Source organism: Silurus aristotelis, assembly GCF_946808225.1.
Source record: "Silurus aristotelis genome assembly, chromosome: 3".
NCBI classification, from domain to species: Eukaryota; Metazoa; Chordata; class Actinopteri; order Siluriformes; family Siluridae; genus Silurus; species Silurus aristotelis.
In genome coordinates this window covers 11045499-11070222 of record NC_139576.1, presented here as the reverse complement: position 1 = coordinate 11070222, position 24724 = coordinate 11045499, and the positions used below count along the sequence as shown (strand labels likewise).

Sequence of the window (24724 nt, the reverse complement as noted above, 5' to 3'; positions counted from 1 at the left end):
TAAAAATAAATACATAGGGCTGTGACGACCAAAATATGGACCAAATACCGGCGGTGTTGCGGTGGTTGGGGGGTTGTTTTGAAATAAATGAATAAAAAAACCAAAGAAACAACACACTAAAGCCTGTAAAGCATTGAAATAAATATCAGTAAATACTGGTAACTTACATAATATAATAAAGTTGAATCCATTTAAAAAAAAAAAACTGTTTTATATTTCCACACAAAGACGCGTTATAGCCTACCGCTCTGCGCTTTGAGAGGGATGTGGAACACGAGCAGGAAAGAGACCACCGATCTCTTTTTCTGATATCTTCATGTTGTTGTAAAAGGTATGAAGAGCTAATTTTATCTTCCACAAGGGCAAGGCATTTAGGCTATGTTTGCACGCTGCCAGAGAAAGCCAAATTAAAATCACCCGCGCGTGTGAAATGCGCTTTACAAATGAACTTGACTTGCCTTACCAATTATCATATGTCTAATTAATAACAAGCACAAACTGTAGGCTATTAAAAAGAATTTGATTTATTTCATTTTGTATAGTGGCCGACATCCAGTTGTCTCTTCCTTCTATCCACTTTCTTTCTTCAGGTAGATCATAAGTGCGAACCTTCCGAACCTATGTTGATTAGGCCTCAAAATATTAAAATTAAAATCCAAAATACACCTAATAGCCTACGTGTGTCAAAATCATTTCCTAAAATATTCATAAGGAATTTATAAATTGTGCAAAATATTTTTAATAGGCCTACATTTTTTAAAAACTCTCTCTCGCCAATAGGGGGTGCTGCAGCACCCCCAGCACCCCCACTTCCTGCGGCCATGTTTGCAAATTACCACCATAAAAACCGACGAAGCAGACTTTGTTAACATTTATATTTGTGTCATTCTCAAAACTTTGACCACAGGGTGGCAGCAGTTAAGCATGTAAGCACAGTCAATGAAATTCATTTCGTTTTAGATTTTATATTCCCATAGGGAAACTGTTTTATATACTTACTAATTTATCTTACTATATACAGTATACAGTAATATTGTTTGGGAAATTTGTTGCAGATCCTATCCCAAAACAATATGAGCAAGGCAGAGATCATCCTGGATGTGGTGACACAATATAATAGCATAAACATGACCCATGACCAACCTAATTTACAAGGGTGAACAATGTGGAATATAAAAAAAAATTAGTAAAATAAAATATGTAAATCATTATGAGGAGAAGATGCATTATAGTTTAGTAACAGAAGAATGTATGAGTGGTTAAGTTATATAATGACATTTCATAATATAATAATACTAATAAATTATATTCAAAGTAATATGAAAAATACTCAAAAATGTTGTTAACAGCTATAAGATCATTTTGTGCTCCAATCTGTTATTAGGAATATTGCAGGTTCACCTATATTTATTTATTGCATTACAGATCCATGCTCTCCAATATCTTGATCTTAGCTTAGATGTTTTAGATAAACTTTGAGTGAATCTTTGCTTCCAAATGAGCTTTTTATACCTCACTAAACTTGAAAGTATTTTATGTAAAGTGAATAATCATATAGCCACTATTCTGTACACTGGCTGTACTAGGCAAAAGCTTTATTTCACACAATGGCTTAAACCCTTAAACTCCCACCACTCACTCGTCCAGACCTTCATTTCTTACTATTGTAACTGCATAGCCTAACTATTATACAAGATAATATGTTTCTAGATGTGTATCTGTGTAATTATTTTCTCTACTTTTTCCTTTTAGTTTTAATCATTATTATTATTATTTATTATTATTATTATTATTATTATTATTATTATTATTATTATTATTATTATTATTATACACAAAATGACCAAAAGTTCAATTCCCATAACTGTGGCCAGAAAGTTTGGAAGCACTTAATTTTTTTAGGATGTATATACAAGTACACTCCAAACATAAAAAAATAAATAAATAAAAAAAAGTGAAATATAACGCAGAAAAAAGTTCATCTAAACCAAGAAAACCAGCAGCCACCAATGACTGCTTGAGTGCGGTGAACAGTGAGACCAAATACAAGTGCTAATTAGCAAGAAATGTAAAACAAGATCAAACATTCATGTAATATAAACCAAGGTGCAGTGGGTAATGGGAATATAGTTTGGTGGCATAAACATGACAGTATGCTGTAGCATTAGAAAGCATCAAGCCTGGTGAACATGAAATGTCGTTGTGCACAAAGCAAGATCGGTGTAGATATGGTTTACAAAGTATATATGGAAGAACTTGCACAAAGGGCCCTGAACTCAGTTCCACCAAACACCATTGGGATGAACAAGAACGCTAACTACACCCCAGGACACCTCATCTGATAACAATGCCTGACCTCACTAATGCTCTTCTTGTTAAATAGGCACAAATCCCCATAGCCATGCTCCTAAATCTAGGGAAAAAACTTTCCCAGATTTTGAAGTTTACCAGTAATAAAGAGGGAATGCACCACATTTTATACCTGAAAGAATAGTGGTAACGTTATTATTGACATCTTTATTGTAAATCTCAAAAGTGTAATTTTTCATTTACTGAGAAAAGGATAGCTGTCAGCTTCAGTGGTCCGAAGGGACTCGGCTGTCGCCTGAGCTTATTTGAATAATTGATGTTACCCTCCAATCAGAATCGGTCACACATTAAGTCCATTTACTGTGCTTAATTGGACAGCAGGTTCATGTGGCTTGTTGTGGACACTGAAGGGAGCAGATGGTGAATTAATAGCCATGGGGTTAACACAGCATTCCATTTTATGCATCCCTTTGGCCGTTTTAGCTGATATGTGGGTGTGATTGTGTTTTTATTTAGCATTTACTTTAACAAGCTCTAGCCTACAATAGAGTAAACGTGTTCCTGTACTTAGATTTCATCCATCAGTGAATAGATAGATGAATCAAATATCGTTGAAAACTAGAAAAAGAAATATCTCTAAATATTCTATTATGATTTTGAGTTAAACTGAGATTTGAGAACAAATGTGGCAGGTGTGGGAATTTTCCAATATGAACACATATTATAACAATCTTCTCCAAAAAAGCCCATCTGTTCGGAATTGTGTGTTTATAAACGAAATTACCGTGCATATTGCAGTCCTGCTCTTGTTCTGTGTGCGTGTGTGTGTGTGTGTGTGTGTGTGTGGGTGTGTGTTTGAATGAAAGCTGACCATGCCACACTTAGTGACTGATTATCTATCATAACATCCAAACAGATAAGCCTTACCATTAAAAATATCATCTCGTGAATCACTTGGTAGAGCAGAAGATTTCCACAGAAAGAAACTTTGTGTGAGTGAAAAGTTAACATATTAGTTTTCATGATTTATTTATTTTTAAATGAAAGCAGCCATTGCTCTTGCATATGACAGGAACAGGATTTATCCTGACAGATTTTTAGATGAAGTGACATGGCAGTGTTCCTAAGATATTTCTGCTTGCCATGTCTTTGTTCCCAGCTGAATATGCAGAGAGTCGGCTCAGGTGGTCGGCGTAGCGCCTCAGATTGTCAATTTAAAGAAGAATGTCTCCGAAATGGCAAGAGGAATGCAGCGGAAATAGGATCGGGTGAGGATTCCAAACGAGCTCTGCCTAGAGCCGCCTCTCTGTATAATGCTGCACGCTTCTGTATCAAACTAATAAATTACAGTCCTTCCCTTCCATAACAGCAGCGTAAGAGAGACTAACTCAGACAGAAAGAGACATTGTGATTTGGATCCCAGATGTGACCCTGGGTTACCTAGCAACAGGTCAAAACCCTGAAAAAACATAGAGATAGAGAGATCGACCTCTAGTTCTAAATGCAGTGGTATAGGTTATGGACAATGAAAAATGATGAAAATACTTACTGGTGTTATATTGGATAATGCTATTTTTTCATCTATTTAGAATGACAAACTGGATCTAAATACAATCAAAAGGACAAGAACATCATTAGAGAAGGAACTCGCACAATGTTTGTGGTATAAACATACCATGAGTTTAACCATAAAAAAATATCTAAGGTAATATTATATTATATAATATAATATTATATTATATTTTTTGAAAAACATAGATATTAAAGCAGTATTAACCTAATAATTAATATACAATTTTCTAACTATCACATTAACATTGTATTAAAACACTGTCAACATTTTTGCTTTTATTAAATATGCATATGCATAAATATAGCAATATATAGCATACATAAATGTCCATCCTTTTTATTTCAAGAAAGAATAACTACCATTATTTTGATTAGGAATAGATTGATTGTAATTTCAATTGTTAAAAGAAGGACCCTATTTACCCATAGTAATCTTTTAGAGACAATCTTTAAAATATTTTTTTTATTATTAATCTTCACAAGCTCATGAAAGATTATTGAGATTGTTGCTTAAAATAGCTCTCGATGAATTTGGCCTACATACATCAATTCTTGCTGATTTCATGGTGTGTTTGGTTTTATTATCATACTGAAAGTTCCACCTGCGCCCTGGCAGAGCTTCCAGCCTGAGACAAGCCAGGTTTTTGCCAGAACGTCCGAAAACACACTCAATGGACACTTTATTAGATGCATATTTACAGAACTAGGTAGAGTTTGATCTCGTCTATAGCCAATAGCTTTTTTGCATATCTGTGCTTTAGTGAAGAGGATCTTACTTTAACTTTACTACATTTTTAAATCAAATATCTTACTTTTTACTCAATGAAATTTTACGAACTCAATCATTTTTATATATGAGTTAATAATTTAACTGGTCAAGCAGGCAGCAAACCACCAATCAGGGTAAAGCAAACACTCTGTTTTAAACTTTTTGTTTTGATTCCTGATCGGTGATATTTACTTAGCATGAACATACAGTTCATAATCAGTTCAACAGAAAGCAGAACAACTTGAGAGTAATCAATAATGGAAGAAACTCCTGTACCTGTGGCCTTATTTGTGCAATTTTGTTTGGAAGTAGTTGAAAATAAGCTTTTAGGCTCATGATAATTTTAATAGATATCAATCAGTGTTTAATATCATTCTATTAATAGAATGATGTGCGAGTAACATTAGAGTCTTTTCACATATACTGAGATGATTACACTAGAGACTTGTGACAAAAATAATAATAGAAAATTATAGCCATATAAAATTACAGTATACTTTGGATACTTAAGTTCATTTGAAGGCCTAGTTTAAAGTTTAATGGGAGCACTTTTACTTTTACAGGAGTAATATTTTACCTACTGTTTCTTTACTTGAACTCAAGTGCATGATTTGTTTACTTCGTCCAGCACTGTACATGAGTAAGGTCATTAATTGAAAATGAGCATATCATTATCATTATCACAATCATTATATTAAGTGACCTATTTATCTAGATTTGTAAAGTTTGATAAGTGATGAATTTCAAGCTTCTTCTGTGCTCTCTAGTTTTCTCCCACCTTCCAAACAAATCGCAGTAGGTGGATTGACCATGCTTTTTGGTGTGTGTGTGTGTGTGTGTGTGTGTGTGTGTGTGTGTGTGTGTGTGTGTGTGTGTGTGTGTGTGTGTGTGTGCAAATGTTTGTGTGCATGATGACCTGCAATGGTCTGCCATTCCACCCAGGATATTCCCACAGTTCCTGAAAAAGGCTGTAAGTCTAAATAAAGCACTTACTAAAAGTGAATAATTGTTGTTAATTCTAGGCTAATTGAAATGTTTACAAACTGACTTTAGAATTATTTTTCCTTTGCATATGTTTAATTGTGAAAGTCATGGTGCAGTGGTACATTTGTCTAGGGTTGACGTTTCAGCATAAAATGTACCAAACTAGAATTTTCACAAGATTTAACAATAAAGGATGGATCCGTATTTGGTCTAATAATTTTCTACAGGTTTTGTTTTCATGCTCATCTTTTAGTCCAATTTGTCATTTTAATTTTGGAGAATCTTGTTCCTGTAAACAAAACCTGATCAACCATAAAAAAAAAAACCACAGCCCAATATGTTCATGAAATAGATGAGTGATGTTCATGCACATGCGCTTAAGTGATGTTTTGTAATAGACAAACATGCAGCCATACTCTCAAGAGAGACTTTTCATGCCCTGACATGCTTTAGTGCAACTCTTTCCCCCCTCTTTCTTTTTCCTCTTTGCTCTTGTTCTCTGTATAGCTTAGGTGGTTTACTCCAGGTTTCACTTTATATTCTGTAGTCATCTAATTTACACTTAACCACTCTCCCTAGGTAATATCCTAAGCATCGACACCATGGTGACTCAGCCTCAGCGGCCATGATGACTGGCAAACACACATGCATGCCCACTTGAACTTGTACATCTGGTACATTGCAGCATATGTTTTGACGATGCTGAGGTGTATCCCAAAGGACCTTTCATAAGTAAAAGGATTTTTGGAGGTTACCTTATTGGAATTAGAGCTGCCTGTGCCCAAAGAGTGCATGTTCTCTGAAATGGGTGATTTTAAAACTCATTGTATCAAGGAATGGCTTCATCCATCTCTTGATAACTCATCTAGATGATGTACACACAAACTGCTAAAGCTCACACTCACCCACTGAGAGGCACAATGTGGGGGAGACAGGGAGGAAGAATAAAAGAGAAAGAGAAAGAGAGAGTGAGAGAGAGGGAAAAACTCATTTAAAGGTAAAATCCATCATCATGGGGCCTGTCACTTTTCATTAGGGAGTGGCTAGTGGTTTGGGAGTGGCTTGGGGGAGGAAATTTTGCAAAAGCGGCAGCAAGTATTAGAGTGAGAGAGACAGAGGGAGAGGGAGGGGGGGTGAGAGAGAGAGAGAGAGAGGGAGACCTGATGGAAGCTGTGTTACAATGACAGACCTCCTCGGGTCAAAAACTCAAACCCCATACCCATGTGTCTATTTCACTCATATCACACACACACACACACACACACACACACACACACACACACACACACACACACACACACATACACATACACATACACACACACACACACACACACACACACACACACACACACACACACACACACACACAGCCAGCTGACAGATGTGATGAACATGATATATAACCCATATTATAGTAAGACAGTGGTACTGATAGAATAGACCTTATGGTCACCATACACCGAAAAACCCAATGTCCAGGTAAAAATTGACAAATTAAATAGTCTGATAATAATACACCATTCAATTTAATTCAAATTTCCTAGTATAGCATTTTATTTAATGAGCGAGCCAGTGGCAACTGTGTCAAATGGCAAATGGCATGATGAAGAAACCTTGAGAGGAACCAGACTCAAAAGGGAACCCATCCTCATCTGAGTGGCACCGAATGTCCATTCATTACACTTCTATCATTGTTGAGGTGTACTGTTTAGCGATAGTTGCTTAAATGCACAAATGTTCATGCTACCTGCGGTCCTGAGCCATTGTAGTAGACTTTTGATATCATTATTTTGTTTATAGACAGCTTTTCCATTCCCCACTTTTAAATCTGTTTAAACAAACTACAAGTCAAAATATAGAATTTCTTCTTCATAATGTTATCCAAAAGGTGATAAAAAAAAAGTAAATACTTAAAAACTAAAAAACTAAAAATTTTTTTTACAGTACATGAGTGCAGTATTGCCTTGTAAGTACAGGTAGTCGTCGACTTACAACCTGTGCAACTTACGACCATTCGAACTTTACGACCACAATCGCTAGCCGCGGCGTACGATTTTTTTTTTAACAGCTTCCGGCATAATTTCACAGTACTGTACATATAGCATACATATTGTACATACATACATATTATGACCAAATCGTGGTACAAGTGTTGTACGCCGCGGCTACGCGGCTACGCCTCTTACGCCGCTAGCGTAAGAGCTTCCGGCATCATTTCACAGTACTGTACATATAGCCTACTCTACTTACGACTAAATCGTGTTACGACCGTTTTGTCGGTCCCAATTGTGTTCGTAAGTCGACGACTACCTGTATAAGCTCAATGTCAATAAAAAATGTCCATGTCAGTATTTGGTAATAACACAGAGTCTGTGAAAAGTTTGGAAACAATTTTTTTGTGAGACACATGAATGTTTCTTTTTGTGTATATGGAAAAAACTAGGTAATATAACAGTATGAACATTTACTTTGACCAAATAAATATATAAACATATGTATATTTCTCGTTCGTTAAGTTTTTTTTTGTTGTTGAAAAATCCTCTCTTAGCATGAATATCAGCTTTACACATTCCTAACAATAAGACAGTTTGTTTCTCTAAATATTCAGCTGGAATATTTTGCCATGCCTCTTTTAAAACTGACTGCAGTTTGGACGAGTTGGTTCAGTATTTCTTTTACCTGGAATAAGTCTCCAGCCTTCGCTGCTCCAAAACAACACCAAACCATTAAGCTTCCTGTTCTATGTCTTGGATAAGGTCCTCTGTTAGGGTCAAAACTTTCCAATTTGGATCCATCTGTCCACAGAACTTTCCTTTAGTCATTCACTGTCCAATTCTTATGTATCTGTCTTTTATCTAGCTTGCTGCATATAAACAAAAAAAACCAGGTGTGTTTCAAAAATGATAAAATACTATGTGTTTCCAAATTTCTGACAGCCGTCATATTGTCATTCTTTTTCTTTCTTTTTTATTAAAAAGCCCAGTTCAGGCACCTCCCAAAACACTGAGAAACCCCACATTTAGAAAACAGCAGAGGAGGAGAGAATAACAAAAGACCAGAATGCTTGTTAGAGAAAAACAGATGGCCTTTAAACTCAGCAGAGACCCCAAGGGAAAGTGTATAGAACCACTATTTACACTTCAGATGTGTGTGTGTGTGTGTGTGTGTGTGTGTGTGTGTGTGTGTGTGTGTGTGTGTGTGTGTGTGTGTGTGTGTGTGTGTGTGTGTGTGTGTGTGTTTAAAAAAGTGGAAAAAGTGTTTTTATTTTTTTCCCCCATCGCAAATATATCACTATAAACCAGTCACACGCATTTACAAACAAACATCATATCTTGTTTTTTTCTAGCATATTCATTTAAACTTCAAATATTGTTAATGTTTAACCAGTAATGTTTTCTGTCTCCATACACACACACACAGACACACACAGACACACACACACACACAAATAGAAAGAAAGAGATGTGTGACAATACTAATCTTTACATAGATTGTATCTTAATTGTTGATTCAACTGTTAAAAATTAGGCATCTTACAAACACGCACATGTGTACCCACACACGCACACACACACACACACACACACACACACACACACACACACACACACACACACACACACACACACACACGTTTCTCTTGGGGTCTTGCACAGGTGCAACATTGGCCCCTGGCACACAACCTTATACTGGCACTCATCATCACTATGACAGACACATGCACATACACACACACATACACACACGCCCCCTCAGCTCAGCTGATCTCCACCTGAGCCCACTGCAGTGAAAAGAGGGAAAGAGTGACTCTGACCTAAAGACTCTCTCCACGGTGCCTCATTCCCTTTTTTTTTTGTTTTGCATTTGAGTTTGTGATTTTGTGTGTGTGTGTGTGTGTGTGTGTGTGTGTGTGTGTGTGTGTGTGTGTGTGTGTGTGTGTGTATGTAAATGCATGTATGTGTGTCTGGAGGCTTGTTGTTAGACAAAATGTATTATTGTTTAAACATAATAAAATTTAATAAAAAGATTTATATCACTGTACATGCTTATTTTAAGAAGGACAACATTGAAGTCTTTTCACGAGCAATGAAGGCTGGATCAGATATTAGACAAAAAAAAAAGAGAACTGGTAATGTGTACACAGAATAAACCTAAGTGCGTTGTTTGCTAGAATGGATGTTATTAGATATGGTTGGTCCCCAACCTTTTCTGCACTACGGACCAGTGCAGCACAGGATGATTTTTTCCACGGACGAGTGATGATAATCACAATTCTAGTATACATATCATATGCTTTAATTATTAATTCAGTTTTTACATATATAACAACACACTATAATATAGAATCAGTGGAAGATTAATTTATTTATGCATTTAAAAAAAACAAGTGCATAAAACAAGCGAATAAAACAAGTGCAGGAAGCTGGCATAAGCAAAGGTGATCATTACAAAAAAAACACGCAGCAGATCACAAAAGTCGATAAAATGCAAATAAAATAAAAATAGTTTTAATTCTTTCTGTGTGGCCCAGTACCAAATGATTTACTGCCTGGTACCAGTTCGCAGCCTGCTAGTTGGGGATCCCTGCTTTAGCTGACAAAAATGCTGCAGAAGAACAATGGCTATTAGCTGGTGTTTTTATTGGCACCAGTAAGAATAATGTTAACTTAGCAGTATATTGTTCTTTGTGTGTGTGTGTGTGTGTGTGTGTGTGTGTGTGTGTGTGTGTGTGTGTGTGTGTGTGTGTGTGTGTCTGTGTCTGTGTCTGTGTCTGTGTCTGTGTGTGCACAAGGCCAAGTATGTCCAGAAGGATTGAGCTCAGGTGTGTGGAGCTGATGAGCTTCAGCTGGGCAGTACTGGGTCCTGTTCAGTGCTCAGGTCACACTCGTCCAGCTGTGGCTGGAGAAGTCCCGTGTTCTCCTTCTATTCTCTCACACTGAGCATAAGAGATGTGCACCTCCTTCAGCTGGTTAATGATGTGTTTAGGAAATGTGTGTGTCCTCTGTAGTTTAATACTGTACCAGTAAGATGATTTATTGATCCTAAGGGGAAGATCTGATTCTGTGGGGTATGGATTGATACTGCGCCTCACTTTAAATACTAGGAAGCTAAATATGAATTGATTCAAAATGCAAACCATAAATATGAAAGTGGATAAGATTTAGGGAACTTTTTATTTTATAAAAACAAGATCTCTGTTTAGTAAAAAATCTTTGTTTAGTACAGATGAAAAGGCCAATACATGAAATATTCATGTTAAATCTGGACTCTAAGAAAAGGCCACATACTCTGCATGTTGTTTGGCCCATATGTTGCACATCTGTGTGTCCGAGCACACGCGTGCGCATTTATGTTTGTTAATAGGCCATGTTTCATGGTATAGAATGGCAGGAGGGATTTCTTTATTGATTTAAAACTTAAGCCGAACTAAGCTGTGAAAGAGTTTTCCATCAATCAAGCTGTCACAACACAAATCGATAAGCGTGATTCAAGCAGCCTCTCTTTCAACTGAGAACACACACACACACACACACACACACACACATACACACACACCCACACACACACACACACACACACACACACACACACACACACACACACACACACACACACACATACACACAGACACCTACACACAGGTGCATGCAGGTAGTCAGCGTTTAGCTAGCTGTCCTGTAACTGTGTATATCCTCTCTACTACTAACTGTCAAGCATAATATACTGCTCTGAAATACTATTGCACATTCATGCTCCAGTGTTCCTCACCCACGTTAAGGTTGAAAACCAGTAAAAAAAAAAAAAAAAAAAAAAAAAAAAAGACTGGTGAACTTTGCATTTCATATCCTATACAGTTTATAAGATGCCTAGGGTATAAATAAACACCAAACACTGCACTAAAGCAGGAATGTGCAGTTATTTCGAATATTTATAGAGCATCGTCTGCTTTGCAGTAAAATTTATTGTTTTCAGAATCATAAAAAAAGTACAGTGATTTTTTTGACATCATTCTGTCACCTTAGAAAACCTTTTCTTGTGTTTAAATGAAACAATTTGTTAGTAATCTTTTTTAAATGTTTTTTTTTTTGTTATTAAACTGTTGGCTATCCAAATTATCTTTTGCTCTCTTTCTTTCTTTCTTTCTTTCTTTCTTTCTTTCTTTCTTTCTTTCTTTCTTTCTTTCTTTCTTTCTTTCTTTCTTTCTTTCTTTCTTTCTATCTTTCTTTCTTTCTTTCTGTAATTTTTTTCTCTCTTTCTTTCTCTCTCACACTCTTTTCTTTGTGTGTCTCCCTGTTTTACATCTCCCAACCATCCACTGTTGCAGGATGAAGCATCATACTTACTTCCATCTCTTTATTCGCACATCCATCTTCCTATCCTCCCAGTACTATTAGCCAGCTGCCCCACAACACACACACAAACATGCACATGCACACACACACACACACACACACACACACACACAGAAAGAGAGAGCTTAATTCAGTCAGTAAAATCTTTGCCCCTTTCCCATACTGTTGCCCAGCGAGCAGCCAGCACATGGAGTGGGGGTAGATATTTCAGGACACCATATGCTCCTTTCTCACATTTGATTCCTACATAATGTGTGAGTGTATGTCATCATGGGGAGGAGGGGATTGTTTGTGTTAACATGTGGCGTGTGTTACTGAGATCTGGGAAAAATGTTTTCATGAAAAAGGAACATTTACATGTGTGAATTCCGCTGGCACAAAGAATAGAGGAATATGGCAACTCACAACTAATGGCATCTTTTTGATTGGGTGAACATACAAATTAAATCAAGCATGGTGTCACTCTGGTTTCAAATTCCCCCCCACTTAAATCTACAGTAGACTATATAGACAAACGGTTTGTGACACCTGAATTTATTTATTTTTTAGCCATCTATGGTTCTTCTCCAAATAGTTTTCACAAATTTGGAAGCACATAATTGGATAGGATGTCTTATGGCATTACATTTTCCCTTCACTTAAACTAGGAAATTTAAACCTGTTTCAGCATGACAATGCTCCTGTGCACAAAGCCAGCTGAATTAAGATATGGTTTACATGGGTTGGAGTGGAAGATCTTGAGTGGCTTTGTATAGAGCGCTGACCTCAACCCTATTGAAAACCTTCGGGTAGAATTTGAACACTGACTGCCCTCCAGGCCTCCTCACCCAGGCCTCCTCACCTCACCTACATCAGTAACCAGCTTTACTAACACCATTAAGACTGAATAAGCACAAATCTCCACAAGCACACTCCAAAATCTACTGTAACAAGTTTTCAGAACAGTAGAGGCTATTATAACAGCAAATTGGACTAAATGTGGAATGTTAAAAAGAAAAAACATCTGAATCTCTTTTATTACCTGCAGTGATATTTTGTATTGTATATTGTTTCCAAGAAGTCCTACACCATTCCATCAATGATCCCCCAAAACATTACTGGTCACTGGATTCAACAAATTCCACATAGAATATAATAATGTTAAATAAACTTACAGGTGTTCTTATATATATTCAGCAGTTTTAAGCACATCACAGGTGTCTGCTCGAAAAGGTTGAGATATATTTTTGCACATTTTCTTAAGTTGTAAATATAACAAAATACTGCATGTGACACCATCTCACTGATATGAAACTTTTAGTTTTGACAAGGTCCTGCTCAGTTAAGAAGACACTTGTGCATGCATGTGTGTGTGTGTGTGTGTGTGTGTGTGTGTGTGTGTGTGTGTGTGTGTGTGTGTGTGTGGTGTGAGAGAGCGAGAGAGAAAAATTTTGCAAAAAAATAGAAAAATAGCATTTAAATAAAAATATAAATAGCATATAAATGCAAAAAAAAAAAAAAAGCTTCCTGCTGTGTCTATTTAATTTGATATGTATATTTTGTATTTACAAAAAATTCCAGAAATTTTCATGTAAACTTCCCTATAGAGCATTGTTGTGTTTATTTTTATTTATTTGTGTATTTATGCTGTGTGTCAGTTCAACTGTGATAGACATTAAATACTTTTAATAATAATTTGATATTTAATAGACTTAATGCATTTAATGGAACATTTACAGCAGATGCCTTTATACAGAGCAATTTACAGTAATGTTATTTATACACTTGAGGAGCTAGATTAAGGGTCTTCCCAAGTAGTGGTACCCTGGTGGTAACTACCTCCCTCATACAACCTTTGCATAGGGGTGGAACACTTTTTAATGTGTGTAGGAATTTTATTTATAAAAGGTTTTCATCACTGAACTTTGATTATTTAGAAAAGTGTACCATTTAAGCATCAGGAATCAACAGATACATAACTATTCCAGCACATTTGCAGGTTAAATACTTTAGCTATAATGAAACACTTTTTTTTACTATAGATGTTATACTGCTAGATTTTTTCCACCTACATTGCACAATAGCATAACGGTTTAAACACAATTATTTGGACTGGTTTACTTCATTCTGTTTTGTAATCTGGTCAGCTAGATATAATGTGCTGTATATTTCTGCACTGTAATACATTTACAATTAATTTAGTTCATGTGTACTGTACTACTCAATTGTTTTGCATATAGTATTTGTAGCTGGATGAGTACAAATCTCCACAAGCACACACTAAAATCTAGTGGTACGTCTTACCAGAAGAGAGGAGGTTATTACAATGGCAAAAGGGGACTAAATGTGGGATGGGATTTTTAAAAAAGCTAATTTGATTAGATGTCCACAAACTTTTACCCATATAATTTATGGAACCCCACCACTACCACCACACACACACATCTCTATTACTATCTGCAGTACTATTTTGTATTTTGTTTCCAAGAGGTCCTAGAACATCTCACCAAACATCCCCCAAAACATTATTTGCCACTGGTTACATTGTGGTTCCAAATTTTGTACCACAAATCATAAAGGGCAGTGGAAGGCCTTCAGGGCCGTGTAAAGCATTGCTAGTGAGTCTCTGATTTATTTGCCTTTATACTGTTCATGTCATTACAATAGGTTTAAAGAAAACTTTGCAATTCATAACCAAATAGCTTATAAATGGGTTTGGCTAAAGGCTGTATGGGTTCTACAATAAGTCATATTAATAAAAGTTACAAAATTAAAATTACATTAAAAAGTGGAAAAATTGTGAACCAATTAAATTAGTATTTTAAATAAGTAATTTGATTTAAGTAGTAATTAAATAAATCATAAAGAGGGTCTGTGTGGAGTTCACAGTTAAAGATTTATTTGGTGAAAAAGAAAAATTAGAAACCCCTGATATTATTTAAGGATCATATTTTCACAAGGAAATTTGGATTGTTTCATTTTTTATTCTTAGTGATATTTTCAGTCAGTCAAATGAATTATTATTATTATTATTATTATTATTATTATTATTATTATTATTATTATTATTATTATTAAACTAAAGAAAGTTTGAGCAGAGATTTGTGCAGGAGAGCAGGTGTACATGGCTATGACCTGAGCTCAGGTGTGCTTCTATTTAAATTGGTGGCAAAAGGAAGCAGAGGTGCTGAAATAGACTCTGAGGTAGAACGTTAAAAATAAACTTTCACGAACTGTTCTTCGAAAGACCACAAAATCCTCGGCATATCCTCCCAGGATCTAGCATCCTAAATTCGTGTGGACTGTGGAAGGGTGTGGGGGGTGAAAGAGGGGCGGGGAGAAAGACTCTACGTGTGCGTGTGTGTATGTGTGTGTGTCCAAACGTATTCATTCCCTGCTGTCTACCCTCACCCCTCTCACGTTATCTTCTTCTCCCGGATCGTCTGCACAAAGTCTGGCACGCGCCGAGTGTTTGGGTGTGAGTGTGTGTTCTTGGTCAAGCCGCGTACTTATAAAGAAGACATCAGCACGTGTGATCAAATTGGAGGAGAATCACAGCTCCCACAACATCTTACACTTTATTCTGCTTTCAATGCAAAAAAAAAAAAAAAAAACAGTCAAGCGCCAGAAGCTTAAATCTCTCAGCATGCGTTTATAGCTGACAGTCTGCGGCGTCTGGATCTCCAAAACGCGTGACTGCTATCAATACGCGGAACAAACTTTACTCCGGAAAGTCTTGTTCATACACACCTTCCTGACCATATGCTGAATTTATGAATGTTATATAGCCTACTGAGGAATGGATGGGACGCTGAAGAAGATACAAATTCACTGACAACACCCTGGTAATCCACCTTTTCTCCCGGTGAGCATCATCTCCCAGCTGGTTGAGGAGAAAGGTGAGTGTCTGTCTGTCTGTCTGTCTGTCTGTCTATCTATCTATCTATCTATCTATCTATCTATCTATCTATCTATCTATCTATCTATCTATCTATCTATCTATCTATCTATCTATCTATCTATCTAAATCTAAATCACCTTTAATGCCAATGTCATGGGTTGAATGTACAAGGAATTTGTCATGATGTTCAGGTACTCTTAAAACTGGAAAAATAAAAAAGAAGTAAAGATAAAGATATTTTAGATGCACTATATTTTTTGTATGCACTAAACAGAAACTGTCATTATTCAGCTCACACTGCCTGATGTGTCTGAAATGCTCTTTCAATACATAAAAGAAATCTCACCACAAAAAAAAAAAAAAAAATGAAACACTCGAATTTTTCATTTGTGCTTAGAAACATAGAATCCTGTTGCTTGTGACTTGCCATGTATGTTATCCCAGGTACTGCTTCCTCCCAAACTGCATCTGTTACATTATATTACAGCTGTATAAAAGTTGTTCAGAAATGTACTAGTAGAAGTGTAGTAGAAAAAGTAGAAGTTTGCTGGTAGTATTAGCAGTGTAGGGGCAGAATAGCAGTAAAAGTGTAAGAATGGTAGAATAGGGTGCAGGGTGCAGGATGTGGCTCATGGTAACAGATGGCCAAGTGTGCTTTTGAGCTGAGGCTAATTGATTTTCCATTAACTACCATAAGGTCTATATTTACAGCCGCTATTAGGAATGTCAAGGAAAAGATAACACCTGAAAGTCAGTCAGATTTAATGAGGGGTCAGAAAAAACCCAATCAAAACACCTGAATCTAATTATTTACTTTCACACATATAGAAGTGATGATTAGCCAAAAGCAAGAAATAAATAAATAAATAAATAAATAAATAAATCAATCAATCAATCAATCAATCAATAAATCAATAAATAACAACAAATAAATAAATAAGGTTCAGTACCCTAAATCTAACGTTACTTTTAGAAATATTCTTTCTTTCTTTCTTTCTTTCTTTCTTTCTTTCTTTCTTTCTTTCTTTCTTTCTTTCTTTCTAATGTACGTCTTTATTATTAATTAATTAATTCATTCATTCAGTCATTCATTTATCCATCCATCCTCTCTCTCTCTCTCTCTCTCTCTCTCTCTCTCTCTCTCTCTCTCTCTCTCTCTCTCTCTCTCTCTCAATCTCTGTGTTTCTTTAATGTTATACTACCATCATGTACCCTAAACATGTTTTTCTTTCTTTCTTTCTTTCTTTCTTTCTTTCTTTCTTTCTTTCTTTCTTTCTTTCTAATGTACATCATTAATTAATTAATTATTCATTCATTCATTTATCCATCCATCCATCCATCCATCCATCCATCCATACTCTCTCTCTCTCTCTCTCTCTCTCTCTCTCTCTCTCTCTCTCTCGCTCTCTCTCTCTCTCTCTCTTTCTCTCCCTCTCAATCTCTGTGTTTCTTTAGTTATACTACCATCATGTACCCTGAACATGTTTTTCTTTCTTTCTTTCTTTCTTTCTTTCTTTCTTTCTTTCTTTCTTTCTTTCTTTCTTTCTTACATATACACATATTACTACTATCACTACTACTACTACTACTACTACTACTACTACTACTAATAATAATAATAATAATAATAATAATAATAATGCTCTCTTCTCCTCCTCATCCTCTCAGGTGTGATATTGAGCTGTGCGCTTGGTGAAGATGATGCTGAGCCCGGATCAGTGTGATCCTGACCTGCTATGGACACACTCCGACCCGGAAACGGTCTTGGACGTCATTAAAGCGGAGCGCGTCCCCGAAGAGTCTCCGCTAGCAGACGGCAAGCAGCGCGCGCTCGCGCCCCCGTCCCTGACGCGGGAGGAGAAACGGCGGCGGAGGCGCGCGACCGCCAAGTACCGACTGGCGCACGCAACGCGCGAGCGCATCCGCGTCGAGGCCTTCAACGTGGCGTTCGCCGAGCTGCGGAAGCTGCTCCCTACACTTCCGCCCGACAAGAAGCTCTCGAAGATTGAGATCCTCCGTCTCGCTATCTGTTATATATCTTACCTGAATCACGTGCTGGACGTGTGATAGACCTGGAGAACGTGTCAAACTGTAGAAAGCATGATCATTCTATCAGACTGTTGTTATAGGAATACTGGTATCGTCTGCCAGATGTTAGACATAGACTACAGTGCAGGGAGTATAGTAATTGCAACATCTGTTCAGGATGGGCGAAAGATATTAAACTAATAAATAAAATGTCCTAAATTGACATAGACATGCTTTAAATATGTCCCCTCAAAGGAATCAGGAAAACTTCAGGCAGATTGGTGCAGACTGCAAGCATCCTGCTGACATTACTCTTTATTTGAATACATTATTTATTCATTTATTTATGTTGTAAAAAGTTGTACATTTTATGTCTAGATGTGTTATAAAGATTATTTATTTTATTGTTAATTTATTGTTAAATTGTGAATAGGTCTGTGCAAGGTGTTTCCTAAAATGTACAGTAATTCATAATATAAATGTATAGTGTTTAAGGGTATGTTGTCGCTTTAAGCTCGCACATTTCAATAGTTAATGCTACATTACACATGCAGTGATCTGAACATTGCAGCAAAGATGCACTTAATCTGTTAACAGAGTGCTTACAGACGCCATCGTTTCTCCATATAACTCTGTGGCGTGTAGAAAAGTCTTTTTGCTGGACTCCTTTTTCCTACTGTTTAGAGAAAATAATTGATTTCACCAATCATTAATGGGAAATGCAAATGAATGCAATATTATCTAATGCCACAAGATTATTTCGATTCATAACACACTTTCTCTGCAGCGAGCAAAAGATAAAGGTGTTTATTTATTTTTCCGTTACAAACTAGTTATTTTCTATATATTGTTTACTTACGTTTTCATTGTGAGTCTTCAACTATATGGTACAAAAATGGTTTCGAATCTGCTTTATATCCAAAGAATGCCCTCATCAGGGGATTATGTGTCATTTTATATAGCGGGAAAAAAACATTGAATTTTGTGTGTTTATGGAACGAAAAATTAAGAAGAATTAAAACGAAACATTCACTGTGTTTGATTACTGATAAACTGGATGAATAGAAAGTTGGCATGTACTAAAGATGAAGCAATATTCTGTCATGAATCATAAATATTCATAAATACAGATTGATTTCCTCAAAAACAACAGTTTTGTCATTACATAAAATTATTTTCTGAACTCATTTGGGAAATCCAAAAGGCAAAGTTCTATGCACAACAAAAATCTTCAGTGTTTAGACTTTAGAAAATGCAGCATATGTTAAAATATATACACAGATTTACTGGACAGTATAATATACATAGAAACCTTGTTAGACTGCTATAGATAATGTCACTTAGGGTGCTTCTGAACTCAGGGCACCTTAGATAGGATGTTAACATTTAACTAGACAATAGACAGGTAAAACAATGAAGCCATTCCAGCTATTAGCATGAGAACCTTTTGTATTATGAGAAATAGGCAAAAATGGAGAAAGAGAGAGAGAGAGAGTAAAAACAAAAGTCTCAGAGTGACCTGCTTAATGTTCTATATGACTGACAACTGCCTATTTGTTATTCTGTCTGAAACATAACCCACTTCACCCTCCCCACAATCCTTCTGTCGCCCCTCTAAGACACCCCCCCACCATCCTCTTTGTTCAATATTATACAAAAACCTTAAGTTAACAAAAAAATTAAACTACCTCATTAACTAAGATATGTACATAAAGACCGAGTGCTTTAACACTGGAGTCCCTGTGGAGGTGTGTATAGGCCTGTTTGGGCATTGTGTTGTGGCCCAGTGTCCTGCTGTAGCACCATATGCCAGTCAGTCTGTTTAGGCCTCAGCTCATGCAGTGTGCAGGTAGCCAATGCTCATGACCCCGCATGCAAACAGCCAATCTGTTCCCCTTTGTGAGACTGTTAAAACCTATGTGTTGCTAATCTTAATCATCCATATGTTCCTCAACATTTCAAAAGCAGGGATCCTACAGCGATATGTTTATCTTAATTCCAGTAGGACTGTGGCTCCCTGTCAGTAATGTGCAGAGGTAAGGTGTGTACAGCCTATATGAAGTGGGAGCTCATCCAGAAATAGATGCAGTGACCTCCTTTCTTCTCTCTATCACTTCTGCCATAAAACTTTGTTGTTCTGTTGTTATAAAGTTTGTAGACAAAAGCAAACCTGCTAAAACCTGGTATATTTTTCAGATGCATCAGATTACTAACATATTTCATTAATGCAAGCAATTCCCCAGGAGCTCTTTTTACCACTTTCTCTCTTCTTTACAGAAAGTAAGGTAGACCTGCATGACACATGCAAAAAGGTAAAGTCTGCTTTAATGCAGTTCAATTTTGGTGGGAAATAATGTGTAGAAGCATTACTGATCAAATATATATGCAATTAAACAATGAAAGAATGAGTCTGTGCACAATCCATCAGACAGAAATTGAAAATATATTTATTAATTCTTCTTTTGCAGATGATGTATAGAAGATGATTCAACATAAATGTTTGCTTTCTCACAACTCAGGAATCCTGGGTTAATCTGTTTCGGTGCATTTTTTCTTTATTTCCACATGGGTTTCCTTCAGGTTTTCCGATTACTTTCCATCACCCAAAAACATCCTGGTAGATGATGTGGTGAAAGTACGGAGCAGGTTGAGAAGAGCCGGAAAAGGTGGAGATATGTGATGGAGAGAAGGGAATTGAAAGTCAGTAGGAGTAAGACAGAATACATGTGTGTGAATGAGAGGAAGGGCAGTGGAGGTACCTGGGGTCAACAGTACAAAGTAATGGAGAGTGTGTGGAGAAGTGAAGAAAAGAGTGCAGGCAGGGTGGAGTGGGTGGAGAAGAGTGGCAGGAGTGATTTGTAAAAAAAGAGTATCTGCAAGAGTAAAAAGGAAAGTTTATAGGACTGTGGTGAGACCTGCGATGTTGTATGGTTTAGAGACTATGGTTGTATGGTTTAGAGACTAAAAGACAGGAGGTGGAGCTTGAGGTAGCAGAGCTGAAGATGTTGAGATTTTCATTGGGAGTGACGAGGATGGACAGGATTAGTAACAAGTTTAAAAAGGGACAGCCCATGTATATTTTTTTTGGGACAAAGTGAGAGAGGCCCGATTGAGAAGGTTCGAACATGTGCAGAGGAGGGACATGGGGTACATTGATAGGAGAATGCTGAGGATGGAGCCACCTGGAAGAAGGAAAAGAAGAAGACCAATGAGGAGCTTTATGGTTGTGGTGAGGGAAGACATGCAGCTAGTTGGTTTGAAAGAGGCAGATGTAGTATGGAGACGGACCTTTAATGGGAGCAGCCGCAAGATTAAGAAGAAGATGTTATGGACTGCTATAGTAGATTGTCCTAAATGTGAATGAGTATGTGTGTTGTGCTCTGTACAGCATAACATCAGCAAATACAATCCAGACCAGGATAAAGCAGTAGGGAGAAAATGTATAAAGAACTATGTTTGGATAAATAAAAACATTTTACTGCTTTTACTTTTAAAATTGGCAATTTGCGAAAATGCATTAAATCCACAGGGTGTTTCTGAAAACGTATTAAGCTTGAGACTCATGCTCAGTGTTCAAGGCTTCCTGTCCAAGATAAAGCTCTTATTGAGTGATAAAACTTTAGAAAATGTCTTTCATGTATATATTTTTTATATAAAGCATACTTGTAGGCCGATTATCTACAACCACCCTCAATTTGCAGTGTGTCTGAGCAATTCTGGCATCTGGACCAATAGTAAAAGTGTCATTCACACTTTCAACGTAAATTGTAATCAGGTCGTCCCTTTTTAGCATTATTCATTGTCTTCCTCTCTTATTACATGCCCTTTCACTGATCTAAATTGGTATTTTGGAACAAATTTGCCTGAACACTGTGCTATATAAGTGAACAGGCTTTATGAAATTGTATATGGTGAATAGGTAAGGAGAAGTGGGAGATCATTTTCCCTCCTCAATCGTTCCGCCATGAAATATGATTATACAGTAATGAGCTGTCATCAGGGCTGTATTAGAGTGGGCGATGAGTCAAGATCTATTAAAGTGGCACGTTTTATGGCGCCATCTGCTGGTTATTAATAGAAATAGCAGTTACTTTTTTTCTCTTAGTTTTTACTACTTGAAACTGAGGTTACATGTAAATAAGCAAATGAATTTCCATGTTCTTACCTTACTTTAGGTGTTTCTCTCTTTTTCAATTCCTTGGGTACTCTGGTTTTCTGCCCCAGTTTCAAGATATGCTGTCATCTGATTGGCATTTACCAAGTCCGTAGTGTTTGAACAGATATGTGTGCAATTGTACCCTGTGATGGATTGGCATCTTGTCCACCTTGTCCCCAGGGATGATCTCCTAGTACTACTGTGTACAATATGTGATACAGAAAACTAAAAGACAGATATATAAATTATATATTACAGAAATATGAGCAATTCAGAGGTAAATATCACCTCTGATTAACTCTAAACCTTCAGACCAGGTATTTCAATGCTCATCTCGCCAACTTCTTCGTGTTAAGAATCATTTTGCTTAAAGTACTGTGCTGTGAGATATTAACTTTAATACAGAAATTATTTAGCATCATGTAACATCATACAAATAATTAATGAATAGAGTACAATACATGTGTACTACTCCACATGGTGTTACATAATAATTTCAACCTAACTAAATAAAGAAAATTACTAATACATTGCTGTCTATCAATTATATTTAAGTGAACGTTTAAATGCCCAAAGCTTGAAACAGGGTGGGTAAAGTCACATATACTATATACTGTATGTCAAGTTTAGTTAAGTCAAGTTTATTTCTATAGAGCTTTTTACAACAGACATGGTCTCAAATCAGCTTTACAGAAATCAACAGTCAAGGTAAAAGGTGGGTGTTTATCCCTGATGAGCAGCCTGTGGCAAGGAAAAACTCCCTTAGATGAAATGAGGATGAAACCTTGAGAGGAACCAGACTCAAAAGGGGAACCCATCTTAATTTGGGTGACATCAAGAGTTTGATTATAAATATTTTTAAACAATACAGAACATTGGAGAGTGAGAACTAACATGAGCACTGGAGTATAAGATTATAAGTAATGTTCTTTCTACAGTCTTATACAGTCTATATGGTTAGTAGCTCCTAGTTTTATGAGCTCAACATTTGTGATCATCACAGATCCAGCACCAGCTTCTCCAAGCCAGAGCCTTTAAACACTCCAGGAGGTCCAATGTCAAAACCACACATGTAGCGGGATCCAATTGGCACTGGAACGTCTCTAGATGGTTCGGGATGTTTGCGAGTTCGGCATCTACTTCTTCAAAGGTCCATAATCTTCATGAGGAGAGACGTGACTAGAGCTGGCCAACCTAAGGAAGCCTCGGGATGGGGAGAGAAAGAGAAGCAGTGGAGAGGAATTAGCGTAGCTGCTGTTCATGATATTAACAGCACAAGTTGATAATGTGCATGTGATCAGATGTTCTGGAGCACAAGGTTATGATGTGAGACTTATGTGAACCACAAACACTGTCAGGAAGACTATTCCAGAGTTTAGGAGCTTGTGAGAATGATCTACCGCCTTTAGTGGACTTTGCTATTCTAGGAACCACTAGAAGCCCAGAGTTTTGAGATCTCAGGGAGCGTGACGGATTGTAGCGTGTTAAAAGACTGGACAGATACATGGGAGCCAAACCATTTAGTGCTTTATAAGTAAGAAGTAGTGGTTAGTAGTCTATTCGAAACTTAACAGGAAGCCAGTGCAGGGATGATAAGATTGGGGTTATATGATCATATTTTCTTGACCTTGTAAGAACTCTTGCTGCCGCATTCTGAACTAACTGAAGCTTGTTTATTAATGATGCAGGACATCCACCTAGTAATGCATTACAGTAGTCTACAGTATTCTGGAGGTCATGAACGCATGGACGAACTTCTCTGCATCGGATATAGACAACATATTTCTTAACTTAGAAATATTTCTAAGGTGAAAGAAGCCTGTTTTTGTAGCCATATGTTAACTGTGTGCAAAAACACAAATGCAAATTAATATAAAGAAAAGCATTAAAAAAACATGAAACATGAAAGAAACTTATTTAGCTTAATATTTAACATACATGCATAAATGTACTTTTATGTGCATGTGTTGCATGTTAATCTTTGTACCCTTTGATGGACCATCCATGGCGTATTCCCACCTACGCAAGTCTGACCAGTATAAATTATGTGTGTATGTCTGTGTGTGTGTGTGTGTGTGTGTGTGTGTGTGTGTGTGTGTGTGTGTGTATGTGTGTGCTTGTCAGATCATGTCAATGCATTGACACTAAACAGGATAATTGTTGAACAGCACACAACAGCGTTTAACATTTTTTTAAGCATGAAGTTATACAGTGCCTAAGACTGGTATTTCTTTGGTCTAAATTTGTCCATTATTTTCACCTCCTGATGTGTTTGCATTAAGAAAACTTTCCTTCTACTGATTGCACCAATTTTTATAGACTGTTAATTGATAGTTTGTATTAGCATACAAAAGAGCTGATGCTTTTACAGTACCCTTAAATGTCTTTAGGTGTAAATGAGTGTGTGCATGATGCCCTGTGCTGAACTGGTGTCCCATTCTGGATGTCACCACCTCATATCCAAAGTTCCCTGTATAAGCTCCAGATTCACCATGACCTGTATAAGGCTCTTAGCTTCACTAAATTTCATTTACAGCATATGCCGCTATGCAAAGCAACTTAAAATTATCAATGTTTTACAACTGAGCAAATGAGGATGAAGCGCCAGCAATATATCAGAAAGCAGCAATAACAGCTTGGTGGTGCTTGGATTTAAACTTAGTTTAACA

At 36.8% G+C, this 24724-nt stretch overlaps 1 protein-coding gene across 1 annotated transcript; it reads left to right on the top strand.

The window, feature by feature from the left end:
- The first annotated feature begins 15309 nt into the window (after nucleotides 1-15309).
- On the top strand, nucleotides 15310-19049 carry nhlh2 (nescient helix loop helix 2). Its single transcript, XM_083537211.1, has 2 exons — nucleotides 15310-15869; nucleotides 17540-19049. Exon 2 carries the CDS (start codon nucleotides 17570-17572, stop codon nucleotides 17936-17938), a length of 369 nt encoding a protein of 122 aa, XP_083393337.1. The 5' UTR covers nucleotides 15310-15869; nucleotides 17540-17569; the 3' UTR covers nucleotides 17939-19049.
- The last annotated feature ends 5675 nt before the right edge of the window (nucleotides 19050-24724 follow it).